Source organism: Lontra canadensis, unplaced genomic scaffold (genome assembly GCF_010015895.1).
Source record: "Lontra canadensis isolate GAN:19392208 unplaced genomic scaffold, GSC_riverotter_1.0 scaffold27, whole genome shotgun sequence".
NCBI lineage: Eukaryota > Metazoa > Chordata > Mammalia > Carnivora > Mustelidae > Lontra > Lontra canadensis.
The window spans coordinates 5,431,973-5,450,777 of NW_022631021.1; the positions used below are offsets into that span (position 1 = coordinate 5,431,973).

Below are 18,805 nucleotides of genomic sequence, written 5' to 3' on the forward strand. Positions count from 1 at the left end.
ACAATGGAGTAAAAATCTAAACTTCTGAATGAAAACCATTTACATCAGTTAAGGCACATCTGGACACCTCCAGGCATTCATATTTATAACTATATCATTATTAACTTCACTAATAAGGGATTTTTAAAAACACAGCCTGTCCCTGAACACAATCTGCTGGGTGGGCTGGATAACTAGAACAGGGAAGGAGGCAGGGTAGTACTCACTGTCACTCTAGAGATTACCCCCACACAAATCTGTTCATGTCATAAACACTACAAAAAAAGTCAAAAGAAGCCAATATATGTAACTGCTAATGTTCTAGATCCTACACTGACCCTGTTTGACCCATACTCTGGAATTCTCTTAGTAGGAAACAAATTAGAAGTCTTCAAAACCATTCCTATAACAAAGGACTCCCACTCAGCCCAGACAGACATGAAAGACCCATAGACGAAGCTACTTTCAAATAAAATCAAGAATGTCCTTTTCTCAGATTAGAAAATACAGCTTCTAGAAGAACCTCAATTATAGAAACACAAAAAACCTGGTTGATTAAGTTACTCAAGAGAGTATAAACTCAACCACAACTCTATTTTAAAACTTTGGGAAATTTAACTCTATACAATTAACCAAATAGTCTCTATCTATCAGTTCAACCAGTTTTTGACCACTTGATATGGAGTTTACCTACTAAAATGGTTTTTTAAAGAGTAACTCAGAACACTGGCACTGTTTTTCCTTTTTCACCAGATCATATTTTCACTCAGATTAAAGCATAAAAGCTAGAAGCAAAGTAGGTAATTCTATACAACAAAACATGAAACATAATGATAATGATAGGTGTTAAATGACATTTTCATATATTTATATTTTTAATACTTAGCAAAAAAATCTTAGAACTTCTCTAGTAACTCCTGAGTTGTATATTTTATTTTCTACTTGAAGCTGAAAAAAGTAGTCTCAAAACCTAAATTTAAAATAAAACTATACAAAATAATTTTTGAACTGAGAACTAGACCTGATTTAGAGAAAGCAGACACATTTTCACTTCTATCATGATTCTTCTGAGTTCCTTATGAGATTGAGCATGAAACTGTATAATGATACAATATTCTTAATGTTATAAACTTTTCTCTACTGTACAGAAATATATCTTATAATTATATATCACTTTACAGTATTTCAAAATACTTTCACATATATTATCCCCTTAGAGATATGAAAGCACAAAATATTAGAAATGTACTAGACTAACCAAGCGATATAACATCTATTTGCCATGAAATGCAATTTAATATTTTATCAATAGCCAATGTTTATATCCTCGCAGTCCAAGGTACAATAATAAAGTCTATATATTTGGAAAGATTCAATAATGTTTCTAGCTATTTGGCCATGCTTCATTGCATTTTTAAAACAGCTTCTCAATAAATTTCTGCAAGCATATGGTAGTTTTTCAAAATACAAAATATCAGCGTCAAACCCAGAGGGCTGTTTCATATTTAAGACCCACATAAATACGTATCTATAGATCTTATTTAAAAAACTATTAATTGTACAAAGTATTCTTTATAGAAAAAAAATTTTAGACACTCAGTTTTTATTTGCAAAAGGAATGACATCTCCTCACTTGTTCTCTACTGAAGAATTCTCTCATAAAATATTTGCAGATTAAATGGAGGAATTATACTGTTACATATGAATATGGATCTTAAAAATAATAGTGGGAAAAGGCCACTGTTTTAAATGGAAGCCAGGCAGTTTTTCCCTTGAGACTAAATCTTCTCCAATTAATTGGCATAATCTAATCAAACCCCTAATTAGGAATAATATTCTAAAAGTTAAATTGTTGAATGAAATGTTTTACCTGTAAGGGCTCTGATACACTACAGTTTCCAAGACATTCAGATTATATCCATTTATTTTTGTCTCTGTCCACTGTTCTTTAAATATTTTAATATCTGATCACAAATTTTTAGCAGTATACACATAGAAAGCAGTCTGAACGCTTTATCATGTATTCAGATTTGGTAAGATATTTTGAATTAATCATGTTCCTACAATTCAGTTCAATGTGACAACTACTCTCACCGTCTAACTCTGAAAACTGTTTATCATCTCTATGGGGACATTGCTACAAGCACCACATTAGAGGGTCCATACAAAAACGAAACCGAAATGCAAAAGCAGAATTGTTTCCCCAAATCTTTATGTTCACTTCACAAACAATAGAAAGCAAAAATTGGGATGTTATGGGAACCAAAAATGAGAAAATACTCTAGATTAATTGGAATATGATATACAAATTGTTTCTAATATTCATATTTAAAAAGTCAAGTTTGAGCAAATGTGATGTTTCATGTAAACTTCAAAGCAATAAAGTATTTCTAAAGGCATACTGTTGATATATTCTCTAGAAATCTTTGGCTGGAAATCCCCTGATCATAAAGGTAACAGAAGATGGTATGTTATGACTAACAATTAGAACATAGTAAAAATTCTCTGGTGGTTAAAGTGAATCTAAAAGCGCAAGAGATATACAAAAGCCAATTCTGCTCTAAATGAAAGTGAACTTTTTTCTATTAATTGCTTTAACTATATTTGTACGTATGCTTTGAAGTTCTCACCACAGCATTTCTGATTATTTTCTGATTTGTAATACTAATTAATAATAGTAGTAGAGGAAATAAAATTACTTCCTCTTAACCAGTATCAAAACATCAAGTGCTTGCTAAACCTGAGGATATGGAATTTCAAATCTATTCTCAATTTCGAGGTTTCACAACTTAGAGATACAACAAATTTTTTTTTTTAAGATACTCTGGACTAAGTACTATTATTAATTTCATAGCCCACAGAACACTGAGATAGTCAAGGATTAGGGACCACTACCTTGTTGACAGCGTAAGAAGCATGCCGTTTAAAAATGAGTAATTTCTTTTCTTATTTTTTAATTCTTTAGTCATTTGCATTTAGACACAAGCACCAAATTTATATGGAACAGCCATAAAAGCAAAATCCTTCTCTTGGACTTTTGCATCAAAATTAGTTTTTAAGCATTTAACATAGAAAGACATTTTTATTAATTTAAAAAAGCAAATTCTTGATGATCATACAGTTGAAAAGTGCCTTTCTGTTCCATTTAAATTTCAGTACAGGGGATCACCTGAACGTACCCAAGAAACACACATTCTGGCTGACAAAGATGGCAAATGAGGGCAAGTGCAGAGAGAGGGAAACAGGAAAGGGCAGTGAGGACAAGAAATGGGCTGGGAGATTATAGCTCCCCAAGAATATAAATCTCACGTACCAGAATTTAAAAATAAACATATTAAGGTGTTGTAATGATGAGTCCAAATTACTCTATGAATATATCTGAAATGACCAAATTGTTTTTCCAGCTTAAGAAATAAATCCATAAATTGGCAAAAAGCATGGCAACAGGACGAAATTCATCCTCTTGCTTTTCTTTATGTAGACTGTAATCTCCCAAGGAATTTATTTGATACATCAAATACTACATGATTATTCCCAGATACACTGAAAATCACTTAAAAGCAATCATTAGGTACAGAATTTGAAAAGTCACATCCTAAAAGCATTACAGAATACATTCGTTTATTGGGTCTTGCTTAAAACTTCTTACTAAAGATTGAATTCATTGTCATCCAAAATGAAAAACCAGCAAAAAAAAGTTGACAACAGAAATCAAAAACAGATGGGGAAAATCTGCAATGTGCCCTCCGTTCTTCAGGAGACCCTATACAGTTCCTCCTCCCTTACCTAAGCTGGGGTGTGGGTTCTCTGATAATTCACTGTGATTGTCCATCATCGGGAGCACCTGCAGTTCCAGGATCTTCACAGTCTTTGCTATGACTGTCACCGTCCTCCTCTTTTTCAGGAGAAGCTGTACTCTCCTTCTGCTCAGTGGGACTGGTGACTGTTTTTTCCGGTTCAGAATTTGAATTTTCGCCATTACTGTCCTCTGTGTTTCTCGGCTTGGTAGTTTCACCGCTGGGCTCTGCACTGGGCCTGTCTCTCTCCTCTCCAGGCCCTCCAGGTGCCGCTTTTTTTTCTTCGGCTGTTTTGCCATTTAAATGAACAGCTGAGGAGGAATTTTTGGAGTCCTTGGATTTTTTGTGCATAGAAGTTTGACTGATGTGACCGGAGGTGGGAGGGGCAGGCATTTTCTGGGCTTTGCCTCCCCCGTCTGACTGTTCTTTCTTCGGCGGCCCCCAGATAAAATTCTCTGAAGGCGTGTAATGTTTCTGGGCGAAACGCAGGAGCTTTCTCCTCTCTCTCCTGTCTCTAATTGTATAAACAAAATACTCCAGAGCACTCTGTTTAATATTGGGAATAGTATTTTCCACAAGGGCTTCATGAAGAATAAATTTTACAAGAGGAGATTTAAAACTTTCATATCCAAGCTCACCAAGGCTTTTAAGAATACGAGTGATTCGTAAATAGTTGTGCTGGGACCTGAAAGAGAGGATTGAATAAAATGTGTGTGTTGGCGGGGGGTGGAAATCAGGTGAAGAAAAGCAGGGGAATGAAAAGTATTGGAAAAATATTTTTTAACTGAACAAAGACTTTACTGAAAGTCCTATCAGACACCATTGGAAGAATAAATTAGAAGTTATTAAAACCTTATACTTCAATGTAATGGCAATCTATACGACATTCAAATATACAATATAAATTCCCCTTGTTACTTTAATTTTTCATGTTTGAGAAATATTTAAATCTAAAATTTATTCCCACTGATGTTGAGCTGTTGTTTCCTAAGCACACTGAGGATGTGGTCTACTAGGGCATTTATCTGCAACATTACCAACTGTCCTGCACCCTCCCAGGTAACTGGCACCAAACATAAAAGCAAAATGAGCTTTCAGCTGAAGGTATGACTTACAGTGTCAGCAAAATCCACCATACCACCCAACTCATAAGGACAGCACCAAAAGCCACTCTACCTTGCTAGACAAAATTGTGACAAAGGATGCAAAACTGGTCTCTCACAGAACATAGTGAGGAGCATGGGCTTTGGGGACACACCTGAGCTCGCACCGTGGCTCTACCCCCCACAGCTACATAGGTTACGGTATCTCTCTGACTCAGTATCCTTATCTGCAAAATAGGCGAAATGGCCCTTCCCTTACTGGACTGTTAGAAGAATCAAATGAGTTGAGACCTATGCAGAGCACACAGGACTCAAAAAATATTAGAAACTATTTAAAATTCATATTGTGATTGTTATTATTTAAATGTGGTACTCAGAGCCACCTATGTGTACCTTTCCCAATTTAATCACCTAATCGTCTTCCATCCATGGCCTCTGTCTCCTTTTTCCCAGAGAATTTTAAATTTTGCTTCTAATGGCAAGGACTCCAAAGATGCCTTTTTCCCCCATCCCCTTTTTCCACCGTCCCCAAACTAAAGCTGTTATCAGATGAAGGCTTTCCTCACAATTTTCCTCACAAAGCCTCTCTCTCACAATTCATAACATATTTACCCTACGTCACCGGGCAATAGTTGCCTTATTACAAATACCTGGCTGCCTCCTCAAGGCTTCTTCAGCTGCACAGATGATTCAAGCATCACCAACAGCCTGGGATTGATTTACCCGCTACTGATGCACAACCATACCCACCACTTATTTCTAACTTCCGAAAACCTGGTTTTGTTTGTTTAAAGATTTTATTTATTTATTTGACAGAGATCACAAGTAGGCAGAGAAGCAGGCAGAGAGAGAGGAGGAAGCAGGCTCCCCACCGAGCAGAGAGCCCGATGCGGGGCTTGATCCCAGGACACTGGGATCATGACCTGAGCTGAAGGCAGAGGCTTTAACCCACTGAGCCACCCAGGCACCCCCCGAAAACCTGTTTTATACACCAGACACTGAACTTTATACAAGCAATGCATACACCTGCTTTCGTTTCCAAAAGTATTTGCAATATTTCACTTAGGAAGAACTAGTAAATTATCTGGGAAAAGTGAAGAAGGATGTGGAATTACCTGAGGGGCGGAAGGGGATGGTTCCACAGTCTCACATGTTAATAAGAAAGTTTGTCTGGGCAAAACAAAAACCTTAATGATTCAGGCTAGCCAAACCTTGGAAAAGACAAGCACAGCAGTTTTATCATCCTTATTCTCCTGGATGTTGACCACAAAAGTATTATCCTAATATTCGACTCTTTGAGGCCAAAGGGTAAAACACAGCAGGTATGTTTCAGTCTTAAGAATCTGTATTTTTCAATAGTTAGGAAGTAAAAATCTTCTAAGGCAAGAGAATTTGAATGAGGTTAAGACAATGTGCCATTAACAGCAGAAATGACTTAGTGTTAGGTTAGTATGGAGTTTCTATTCCCCAAAAATTTAGGGATAAAATCCTTGAGCAATATCTGCTTCTATAAACCTGAGAGAGAAATGCATGGAAAAGTGGGGGGAATATTTTTCTTTAAAAATCCCAAAGATGAGTTACATGATCCAACAAAATGTACTCTATTGCAACCAGCTCAATTACACATATCTAGTCCTAGACCAAGGGCCAAGATGGGATTTCTGTACACATTTATCCACATCTATACACTCTCTGATTTAAAATATTTATGTAACAGTAGAAAAGGACAAAAACTTGGGTTGAAGAGAATAAAAATGAAGATTATGGAACAGAAGTATACAAGAAAGAAACTGAGTGTTTCAGTTATGATTTGAAATAAATATGACAAATAAAGACAAAATGGAAGAGAAGAGAGCAGATAAAACCCTTCTAATGTTGTGAGCAGTCTTTGGGGTTGCATAGCAGATAAAAGAGAGAAGCTGGGCTTCCCAAAAGAAGTAAGGATGGTAAATAGGACTGCAGGTGTCAGGAAGACCAGGTAGGTGAAGAGAGAACACACAGGAGGTAGAAAATAAAAGTGAGAAGCAATTCCAGGGTCTAAAGTAGGCTCCATAATCTAAGGATTTGTATCCTTATCCTTTAATTAAATTTGTAAATTTAATTTACAAATAAAATTGGAAATACATCTGAGTGGTTGGTCTACATATCTGTACTCCCGTGTTTGAAAATATTTCAGTTCTTCTATTCATGGTCACTTGTTCACTAAACGTTACTTCATTTCACTTTCATTCAATACTTTTTTTTCTGCTGGGCTACTATAAATATATTGAGTTTCCTGCCTACTCTAAGAAACTCAAGATGCACACAGATTAAAACACAAATAAAAGCTCTGTGCAATACCCAGGGAAAGGAAAATGAGAGACAGTGGGTGGTGGAAAGAAAAGGATCTGAATGGGGCAAGGGAATCTGATGGTTAATTCAGGATCCCTTCCCCTGACCTAAGCCAGGAGATCATTTTAATTAAAACCTTCAGAAGGGATCTATTTCCAACTATCAGTTAGAGAATCAGAAAATAAAACCCCAAGGAGGATTTAAGCTGGCAAACGTCTTTTGTTCATTGTTCGTTTGACAAACATTTACTAAATGAGATTGCTGTTCCAAGCAGAAACAAGAAGCTGAGGATGGCGATTCTCTAAAATGATGCTCTTGCTGCTGTCCTTCATGTCAGTAGGCTACTTGCAGATAGCGTTCGTTGACAGTATGACAGAAGGCTTTAGAAACTCTGTCCAGAGACAGCTATCCACATTGCTTAGGCAAAGGCATATATGCTTCTGCTCTAAGTGTCTTATATAAATCAAATTTAACTTGAGTTATGAGTTACTGGATCTTGTACTCAGGATCATAAAGCTTTATACCTGTATCGTCGCTGTTTTAGTACAAGCTGCCATTTTAAAAGTGTTAACTATGACTAATAAAGTAAAAAGAAGGCTTAAACATTAATACTTATACTCATTTTAGCAAAGCAAGATGAAAGTTCTGGAAAACACCAAAAAAATTCAGTTAATTGATGCCTAAAACTGTTGGGCAAAGAAAAATTTCCTAGGTTATTTTTTTCCCCCTTGGTATTTGCCCAGCTCAGCTAATTATAATGTGCTAAAAAAAAAAAAAAAAAATGCTTTAGGGCGCCTGGGTGGCTCAGTGGGTTAAGCCGCTGCCTTCGGCTCAGGTCATGATCTCAGGGTCCTGGGATCGAGTCCCGCATCAGGCTCTCTGCTCATCAGGGAGCCTGCTTCCCTCTCTCTCTCTGCCTGCCTCTCTGTCTACTTGTGATCTCTGTCTGTCAAAAAAATAAATAAAATCTTTAAAAAAAAATGCTTTAAAGTTGTTGGTTTTATGGTCCAATATTCATAAGTCACCCTATAATTAAAAAGAAAAAAAATCATTTTGCATACAAAGAAAATAATAAGAAAAATAAACTTTGGGTATAAGTATTAATGAAAGTTATATATATCCAGGCAAAAGAATACATACAGTAAATCAATTCCAAATAAACCATATTAAAATTTCCTTCACGGGTTTTAGGATTTAGTAAGCAAAAGTGGGCTTTTGTTTTTACCCAAATAATGAATATTCTAATTTTCCCTCTTTTTTAGTAATGTACAAACACATTTCAGTCTTTGTTATTGTTGTTATGTTAGTCACCATACAATACATCACTAGTTTTTGATGTAGTGTTCCACGATTAATTGTTTGTGTACAACACCCAGTCAGTGTTCCATGCAACCCATGCCCTCCTTAATACCCATCACCAGGCTCAACCGGTCCCCTACCGCCCTCCCCTCTAAAACTCTCAGTTTGCTTCCAAGAGTGCACAGTCTCTCGTTGTTCTTCTCCCTCTCTGATTCCCCCTCCTTCACTTTCCCCTTCCAGTCTACAAAATGGTTTTTATATGTCATAGTCTTAATTTATGGATTTAATCTAAGAAGATACCATGCCCAACGAACAGACCTAGCAGCAGGAAGCTCACAACCTAGCAGAGGAGATGTGGAAAGCTGTATACAAGAAATGGGTAAGAGTGCCAGGAACCATGGTATAAAGAGGGAGAGAGACCCCACTTGGCCTGGGCAGTAGAGAGGTTTCAGGAAAAAACAGCTCTGAAGAGGAATGGCCTTATTCCAACCTACAATGTCATTCTTTCTTGTTGTTTTGTTGTGCTTTAGAACACAGAACAAGGAATAAAATGCATTTCAGACTAGCTTTTCAATTCAAATTTCTGGTCCATCTACTAGTTTTTCCTATGCTCCATACAGAGAACTCCAATCCAGAAAAAATAACATGCTGGCCCCTGATGCACTCTGGGGCTTTACTTACTCATTCAGATGCTGAAACCTTTCCTGCCAGTTAACGGCCCGAGCAACATTTCCAGTTTTATCAACCAGTTTTATTCCAAAAAACTCTAACATCATCTTATAAGCCAGGAGGAATCTTTTAATTGCTTCTTTTGTTTTTTTGAATTCCTAAGGGGGCGAAAAAGTCAGCTGAAATGATTCAGTAGTTACCAGGACAATAAAAGAACAATATTATTTGAGCCATCTCCTATAAAATGAAATGAGCTTGCATTACCTCAATTTCATATGTAGTTAATTCTTTAGCATAAAAGTTCAAGCCTTGTTCTCTCAGGGGGAAAAGCCTATTTTTTTGAAAAATAATATTGTTATATTAATGTTATCTGGAAAACATACATGATTAAATAGGACACGGTTCAAGATACAGAAATGTAACTGACCATTGAATATAAGTGTGGTTGTGCTCCAGCTTTTCATAATCTCCTTTCCACTTATTTAGAACTTCTTCAATGTAAACACCTAGGCAGTAAATATTTAGAAGATGAGCCAGACATTTAAGACATTGTTGAAGGCATTTTAACTTTTAACCACTTAATCTTTATATTAAAACCTTTGAAATTTAATAATAGCACACAAAAATTATGCCAAGAAGAATATCCTATGCCATATACTCAGTTATGTAATAGGCCTAATTTTTTAAAATTCTATGGTACCTTGAATTACAGAAAGTTCTATCCAACAGTGTTACTCTAAAGGAGTTGACAAACTATGTCACTTGTTTTATAAATAAAGTTTTATTGGAACACAGCCATGCACATTCATTTATTATTTTACACAACCACAGTAGAGTTGCAGAGGTGCAACAGAGACTACATGGCCCACACAGCTGGAAGTATTTCTTATCCATCCCTGGACAGAAAAAGTTTGCCAACCCTTGCCCTAGATGGTCCTAACTTCTTTAAACACAAGATGGGATCAAGATGAAATGTAGCCCAGGAAAAAAGAAAGGAATAAAAGAAAGGTGAGAGAAGAGAAAGAGAAGAAAAGCATGAAAAAGGAGAAGGGAGGAAAGAAAAATAGAAGAAAAAGGATCTATATTACAGAGTATATATCATCCAGCTTAATCTTCACATAACTCTCCCAAACCAGTGCTACCATCCCCATTTTACTAAAGAGGACATTGTATGATTTGTCCAAAGTCACACACTGACAAAATCATAAATCTAAAGGTAGAATACAGGTCTTTCTCATTCCAAAAACTAAGCCCTCTTCACCACATCCTACTGTTTCCCCATAAGAACCCATTACAGTTGACCCTTGAACAACATAAGTTTGAACTATTTTTGTAAGAATACAGTACATAATGCCTATCACATACCAAATATGTGTTAATCAACTATTTATACCTCTGGCAAAGCTTCCTGTCAATAGGAGGGTATTAGCAGTTAAGTTTTGGGGAAGTCAAAAGCTACACATGGATTTCTGACTACACAGGGTTTAGCACCTGTTACCCCTACACTGTTCAAGGGCCAATTGTAGAACAAAACCTTCCTGCTTCTCTAATTCTATCTAGGTCCCCACAATTGACTATGTGGCCCATTTAATGAATTTTACAGAAAAAAATACAACATATTTCTCTAAACGCAACTCATCTTATTCTTGCTTTCACCAGATACCTTCTACCAGTTTATGGTAGAAGTCTACTCATGGAAGGTTGAGTAAGAAGTTGTTTTTGAATCATACTCTTGGCCTTATCAGAATTTTTAAATCAATTATCCCTTCCAACTATCCCTCTTCCTGCTTAATAATTAAAATACATCATTGCAGGCTTATGCTTACTGGCAAGTGTATGTGTGTTGCAGGGGAAGGATATGTGTGCACATACTGGGGAAGAAATCGGGTGAGTTTATGTAACTTATATAATAAACTAGAATAACACTTTATGTGATCTCAGATAAAGCTTCTGACCCCTACCAACCCCATAAGATTTCAAAATAAGTTTTGTGGTAAAGATTACAAAAAATTAATGCAGTGCTTGAAGTTATTACTTTAAATTACTACCACAAAAAAAATTCACTACTAGAAATACAAAAATAATTCAGTTAAATACTGTCATGTTCAATGTTTTTAATATCTGAAGGCATTCCTTTAGGTAAATTTTATTAAATTCAAATGGGAGTCAAATTAACAATCTATCATTGCATTTCTTCAAACGGTTTTCTTGTCCCAGGTTCTAAAAAAACTAATAATTTAACAAACACTATTTCAATTAGTAAATAAAGCAGTGTGCTTCTATCCTTAGTAAACACAACAGAGCATTTTTACCCAGAGGTTTCCTCCTTAATTAGAGCAGATTTTTGGGACACCAGAAAATTAATTAAAGACAAGTGGATCTGGCCATTGTGACAATGTTCTCCTGTCCAGACTCCCAACTGTCACATATCTCAGTACACAGTGCAGGAATTCCTCATCCCAGCACTCCTCCCAGTCTTTAGATAGCCTTCCTCCAGTTAGTTCACCAAAGAATGTAGTCCTGCTACTTGGAAAGCTTTGCAATCTCTGACCCTCATTCCCTGACTCACATGCTGTGGATCTGGCTCAGTTTCCACTAAGAACAAAGAGCAGAAGCCAGGGCCATCTGGTCACTTCAAAGAGATAAGGGCGAGAAGGAGAGAAGCCAACTTTGCTGGTTTAACCTGGATAAAATTAGGATGCTCATCACGAACCACAGCACGAAGCCTCAGTGAAATATGCATATTACCATAACGGATGCATCCTCTCCTTATAGGGGGAGAATCATAGAAAAGATTCTATGCGGACAGTTGTACACTTGCGAAGGAGGAAGCAGTTTACTCGGCAGAGGTGAATGGAGATCTACCATCTTTGGAGTTCCCTTCCTAGAGTATGAGAACACTGCACTGGGACTGCTGAAGCTCCTTGAATTAGAATTAGAATTAGATAATTCTAATAATTATCTATTAATTCTAATATAAACATTACTTTTCAGCTATGTTCTAAATAATTTGGAGGTATGGTGTGGTGAAAAGAATACTGGCCCCTGGATCCTAGACCCAACTCTGCAATCAAGTGACCAGACAAGTCAGTCATCCAAGCTTTAAGACCTAGTGACCTCATCTTTAAAATGAGGAAGATTAATTTGATCTCCTCTAACACTTCTTAGTAACCTAATATTCTATGATTCTATGAATTTATGAATCTCATCTCTTTGCCTCTCACAGAAGTGGCCCCCACTAACACTATCATGACCCCCACCCTGAACAAGTGGTGGGAAAGTATTGCTAATTCACAGTTATTCCTCCAGAAATTGCCAAATGGATGTTCACAACTCTAGAGTCTAGGACTTTGGGGACACGTTAGCCTATAGAGCAAAGTAAAGCCAGTCAATGAATAAATGCATTAAGAAGGTACCGACCACAAAATAAACAAAGAACAACTAAGCATATGTTATTATTTAAAGTTTGCTTTTTACCAGGGTAGCAGATTACTTACCATCTGGCTTAAATGGAATTTTATTCTTATAAAAACGAAGATTACTCAAGTCATTTTGATATCGGATATCTTTGAAGTTCTGCTAAAGGAAAAAAATAAATCAATCTCCAGCATATGGACACAGAAAAAAGGCACAAGGACCCTTCTTGCATGTTTGCTTACTAGCAGCACAAAATAAGAAAAACAGAGAAGGGAAATATTTTATGTTTTAGAGAAAAACATTCTATACTCTTACTGGGTACTGATGTCGATATTTGTACAGGTCCCTTGCAGCATAAAAGCTTCTCTTTGGTTTGGTAGTTGCTTCAGTGGAATCACCACCCTAAAATAAAAAGTGAAATTCCATTTACATGGTGAAGGAAAATAATCTGAGAAATTTCTAGAACACTTAAAATAATGAACACCCATAACGAAAGCCTGAAAAGTATCAAGCTGTTCAGTGTAATGACAATATAAGAAATTTTCTTTTAATGATGCTTACTACAACATTTTTTGGCATTCTATTTGCCTGATTTGAACCCAATAACATTTGTCCAATAACATAAGGTGTTTTACTGAATAAAAAAACTTTATTATTCACCAAGAACCTATAGAGGCCAAATGTTCTAGATCAATATTCAACAGAAACAGAACTCAAAATGAATTTAAGTCATTTACTTTACCAAAGGTCACACAAATGATTCTATGACAAAAATTTTAGAATACATAATACTAGAAAATTGTTAAGATAATAAATCAATTCTACAAAGAAAATTGTCACTAACTGCAACATTTAGCTGTACTTAGAAGGAAAACACAACTTATGAAATGAAAAGGGGATTTTTAAAACAAATTAAATAGCTTTCTAAATTCCATCCTTCGTAGCACCATAACAAGTACACACAGGCATGTATAATCTGTGACTCCAGTGATAACACAAGGTGACATAAATCAGCAAATTTAAAATATATATACACAGAGTAGTAAAAGCTCTCAAATGAAATGAACTTCAGATCGTAGTAACTTATATATGGTAGTTTATCCATACTATGTAAATTCTAAAAATTTTCAACACCGTGAATAATTTTTAAAATGTAAGATATGGGTCAATGTAATCAGTTTCATGTCTTTAACTATACGTACTATTAGAATGTCTAAGGGAGTGCCTTGTGTCCTGCAATCTGCAGAAGGACAATAAGACAGATGATAACGATGAAACAGAAGACAAAGTTTAGGTCTGAATATTCATTAAGAGCTTCACCCCCTCCCAATCCCTTTCTCATCACCCTCCACCCCCATCTGTGTTGACAGATTAGCATTCTCCAAGCAATTTTCACACCTTTTGAAGTGGTGTGATTCTCACTATTACTACAAGTATAGAGATACTTACTTTAACACCAAATTCTCCGATGTTTAACATTAGCTACTCTGTCATGTTACATAAGCAAGGAAAGCTTAAATTCTGGTCCTTGCCACACGTTTCAAAATAGCTCTGCCTAGCAAGTTTCTGAATCTATTTAGCCTGAGCTACAATCATATGAATCATCATCCTACATTTGTATAGAAAGCACTTTTCCATTTACAAAGCGCTTACATGTATATTATTTCATTTGATTCTTAGGACACACCTGGATGGCAGTTACTAGTGTTTCCAGCTTAGAAACAAGGTAGCCTGGGCTTAGAGAAGTTGAACAAGGCCCCAAAGCTCAGTGAGAGCACAGAACTGGAATCCCAGGCTTAGGGCTGCAAGTCCAGCTAATTAGGCATGAAGCCATTTCAGCTCCACTAAAAGTGAAGGAGCATGATAGGAACCTTGGTACAATGTCAACAGCCCAAGACTTGGATTGTCTTAACTCTGCTACTTATTTGTGAGGCGTTAAGCCAACCACTTAACTGAATCTTGGTTTCATCTTCTGTGAAACAAAGATAATGAGTCATGCCCTTACCTATTTCCCAGGATTATCGTGAGAATGACTGTATCCTCCAACCTCTAATGTACCAACCTGCAAGTATCTGACCTGTTCCTCCAACTTCTGCTCCTTTTGGAATCTCTATCCTGTGCCTTTCACCTGCTCAGCCAAGGATTCTGTTCCTTAATATATTCATTGTTCCTATTTCCTGCATCATCAAAATTTCTCTCTCTTCTGGATCATTCCCCTCAGCAGACAAACATGCTGTAGTATCTCTAATTATAAACGTACACAACATTCTTTGCCAAATCCCCCTCAAATGCAGCTACATAGCTCTGCTCCCTATTACAGTAAAATATCACCAAAGAATTGTACATACCCCCTATCTTCTCTTCCTCTTCTCCCATGACCCACCACAATCAGGCTTTCATCCTCAGCATTCCATCTAAACAGCTCTTTCAACGTCACTAACAAATCTCCATTTTTACCAAACCATATCTCAGTGCTCAACCTGGGCATCTTCCCGGCAGTGCTGGCCAGTTCAATGCCTCCCTCCTTCCTGAAACACTGTCAGGTGCCACACCTCTTCTGGGTTCTTCCAATCTCATTGGTTCCCCTTGTCACACTTCTCTTTGGCTCCTCCTCCCCTTCATATGTTCTAAATAGAGCAGTGCCCAGGGCTTAGTTCTTATTTCTCACCACTCCTTAGTGACCACTTATCTGCCAGGACTTTGTACATCACCAACAATATAAGTTGATGATTGCAGTCCTGGACTAAGGCTCCATCCATGGATATGTTAAGAACTCCACTTGGACGTCTAATAGGATATAAAATTGAAGAGAATTCTTGACTTAACCTCTGATGATGCTTTTTCCCCAGACTTGCTGATCGTTAATGTCGCCATCATTTGTCAAATCTTCACTTGAACTAAGAATGAAGGCAATGAAGGAGGTGAGAAGTAGTCAGACTGGGATAGTCAGCCTAAAGGTAGGTCTAGTAGTACTTGCAAATGACTACCAGGAGGGGCAACAAATGGAGCTGACAGTCAAAAAGCAACATTAAAGAGGAGATTTTTTTTAGGGAAGTTAAATGGTGACAGTAACAAGAAAAATAAATCATTAAAGGGGAAAAGGGAGGGCTGCTGTGGTCTACCATTTCTGTCACAATTAACTGACTGAAACATTAATTATCCAATTGTTTTCTATAGATGGACCTAGTTAGCTGGACTGAATCTAAGCTGGCGTTTTTTGATATCCCAAACTTCTCTGAGACGGTTACTTAATTGGGAGACAAGAGAAAGGGAAAAACTGGCGTACAGCCTCTAATACTTTGGGAGAGGGCTGCTGAATGCACAACGCAAAATGACCCATCAGCAAACCAGGACACAAGGGGTCCGAGAGCTAGTCACAATTCCAACAGGTTAAAGGTTCTACATTAGTTACAAACATACTTGGGCTTGTATCATTCATTCTCTCCCTGGATGTTCTTGGGCAAGCTCCTCATACTCTCTAAACCTCAGTTTTGTCTCAAATGGGGAAGAAAACAGCAACTTCCACCCAACCCCCGAAACTGCAGGTGACTGAAATAACATAGTTTAGCGTACAGCCTGCACTGGGACTTTGCTTCCTCCTTACCTACACAGAGATGATCATCCAGATTTATAAAGCAGCCTTAGCTGTAATATTTGGGTTCTCCAGCCAAGCACCCTGTGGTCATATTTGACTTTGGGCTCCATTTTTTTTCCCACTCTCATTCCTCCACAGCTGATAAAGAGGAAGGCCTAATGCAGAACCACAAACCTTTAATGCCTCCAGGGCACGCACTTCTTTTAGAGGGTGGCTTATACCATTCCTCCTTTTTGTTTTCCGAATTATTTTCAGTGTGTCAGAGGTTAAAAGGGATAGTTATCCCTTTACTAACCTCTCCTCCAAATGATATTAGGCAAATGATTTAAGCACAGCTGGAGCAACAAGTCTCTGGGTGGTACAAGAGTTTTGAAGAGTGCCCTGAACTCCTCAGTCGAAAGGCCTTACTTAGGGTAAGAATTGTGGCGTTTTAACTTCGGTTGGGGACCTTCCACAATACTTGAATGGCTATAGACCCTCCTACAGGGGAGAATGCTCGCTGCTCCTTAGTTGCAGTGCCTCCCTATTCTGGGTAATTTTTACCAATAACACGCACTAGACCAGTTTTCACAATCCTCTATTTTTAGACAGGTTCCTCCCACCCCACCTTCGCAGCACCCAGCTGCGCTGCAGAGGCAAAGAAAACACCCATTCAAGTTGGGTTCTGCCGTGAGAGACTTCCTTGTCGTGCCCGCGGTCAGGCCCCAGGCCAGCAGGGGACGGCTCCGGCGCTCCCGGCCACGGCAGGCCCCCCGGGTCCGCGGGGCAGCGAGACGGCCGCCGGCGCGGAGGGGTCTGGCCGCGGAGGATCGGCAGCCGCCGGCGCCCCGGACCCTGTGCTCCGGGTCGCTCGGCGTTTGCCCCTGTCCCCGGCGACGTCCTTCCTCAAGGGGCAGGGGCGCCCTGGCCCAGCCCGAGGCCACCGCGGGGCCGCGTACCTGCTCGGCGCCCGCCGCCTCGGCGTCTTCGTCCGGCGCGGGGCCGGCGCGGGGCCGCCCTCCGACTCGCTCCGGGGGCTGCGCAGGCTGCTCGGGCTCCTGCCCCGGGCCCTCGCCGCCGCCACCCGGCCCCGGCTCCTCGGGCTCGGGCTCCGAGTCCGTCTGCCAGGTGGAGTCGCAGTCCTCCACGGTGGTGGGTTCGCGGAAGCTGACCCCGCCGAGCAGGTTGCCCATTGAAGAGGCGGCGGCGGGCGCGGGACTGCGGGGCTGCGGGGCGCGGGACGGGGCGCGGGGCGCGGGGCGCGGGCTGCGGCAGGCACGCTAGGGCCCGGGCATGGCCTCGGCGAGGGCGCTGGGCGGCAGCTTCGGCCCGCCCGCCGCCGCACTGCCTCAGCGCGGCGAGCGGCAGACAGGCACACTCGCGGGGAGGAGCCGGCGGCCCCGGGACCGCCGCCGCCAACGCTTGAACCCGCCCATCTGGTTCCTTCTCCTCCCCACCCGCGGGAGCCGACGCCGGCGGGGAGCCCCGGGGAGCGAACTGCCGCCGCTGCCCGCGCCCGCGGCCTCAGCGCCGCCGGCCCCGGCTCCGGGGCCACACCTCGCTGCCCGCTTTCCACCCCGGAAGGCCTGCCTCCGCCTGGCCTTTGACGTCTCCTGGGGAGGATCGGGGTCTGCTGCTCGTCCGCCCCTCTCCACCCCTACTCGGGGCAGGACCACGGGCATGGGGCCCCTCCCAGCAGAGCGGGAAGAGTGGTCCCGCCCAGCCCTGGAAGCCGAGGGCTGGGGTGGACGTGCTGTCGAGGGCGGTGTCACAGTCCGCGGAGAGTCCCGTCCACACCCCCTCCTCCTCTCCCGGCTGGTCCGGAAGAAAGATGAATGAGCCACAGCAGAAGAAGACCAAAGCTAATGGGCACCACAAGAACAGAAAACCCAAGCTACCAGGACTATGTATTTAGGCCAGCCACCAAGAGTCCCCACGGACGAGATGGAGTCAAAGCTCTGTCAGCTCATCTGATGACCAAATATCTCTTGAAACAAAAGGACCAATAACAGCTAGACTTCCCCATTGATCTGTGGAATGTCTTACCATCACCCACTCCACATCCATGCCCTGAGTAGAAGAAAACCTCAGAATTGTAGCCCTCTTGGTCTGTTCCAGAAATGAAAGGAGGAAAGAAAACGTGTTACAGAAATACTTAAAGGTAAAAATAGCATGATCAAATAAGGAGCCCAGAGCAAAGTGGCCATTGCAAACTTTGTGTTACAACCTTTTACCAGGAAGGAAAGCCTCTTGAAAGCAGTCACGTCAATATGTACGCCAGAACTTGGTAGGGAGTCAGTAACATTTGTTGAATGGGAACTGAGAAAATAGGTTAGATAAATAAGATAATATCTCATAAATTGGTATACTTGAAATATGTACTTTCTTCTAAAGTATTGCATGATAAAATAGGAGACTGAGTCAAGGCCAGTAGTCTATTTCTAGTGGAAAAATCAGGTGCACAGGGTGCCCAACCTACAGAGAAATCAAGATGGCCTCTCTTCAAGCATGCTATAAGAGATCCCAGCTGCAGCTCTGTCCCTAATCGGATTCTCACCTTGGACAGGTCGCATAGCTACTTTAGACCTAAATTTCATCTATAAAATACAACCAAATTTTATATCGGGGTCCTTCGC

At 39.9% G+C, this 18,805-nt stretch overlaps 1 protein-coding gene across 3 annotated transcripts; it reads right to left on the minus strand.

The window, feature by feature from the left end:
- Positions 1 to 765: 765 nt before the first annotated feature.
- Positions 766 to 17,418, minus strand: OGFRL1 (opioid growth factor receptor like 1). Of its 3 annotated transcripts, none has more exons than XM_032864419.1 (7): positions 17,129 to 17,418; positions 12,911 to 12,997; positions 12,676 to 12,754; positions 9,606 to 9,684; positions 9,443 to 9,509; positions 9,191 to 9,336; positions 766 to 4,461 (listed from the first exon to the last, which is right to left on the minus strand). In XM_032864419.1, the coding sequence occupies exons 1-7, from the start codon at positions 17,360 to 17,362 to the stop codon at positions 3,795 to 3,797; spliced, it is 1,359 nt and encodes a 452-aa protein (XP_032720310.1). In that variant the 5' UTR covers positions 17,363 to 17,418; the 3' UTR covers positions 766 to 3,794. The 3 variants fall into 3 exon arrangements, with proteins under 3 accessions (XP_032720310.1, XP_032720309.1, XP_032720311.1); XM_032864418.1 differs by having other exon boundaries at positions 12,676 to 12,757; positions 17,129 to 17,417; XM_032864420.1 differs by lacking the exon at positions 17,129 to 17,418 and adding an exon at positions 15,422 to 15,523 and having other exon boundaries at positions 12,676 to 12,757.
- Between the last annotated feature and the right edge of the window lie 1,387 nt (positions 17,419 to 18,805).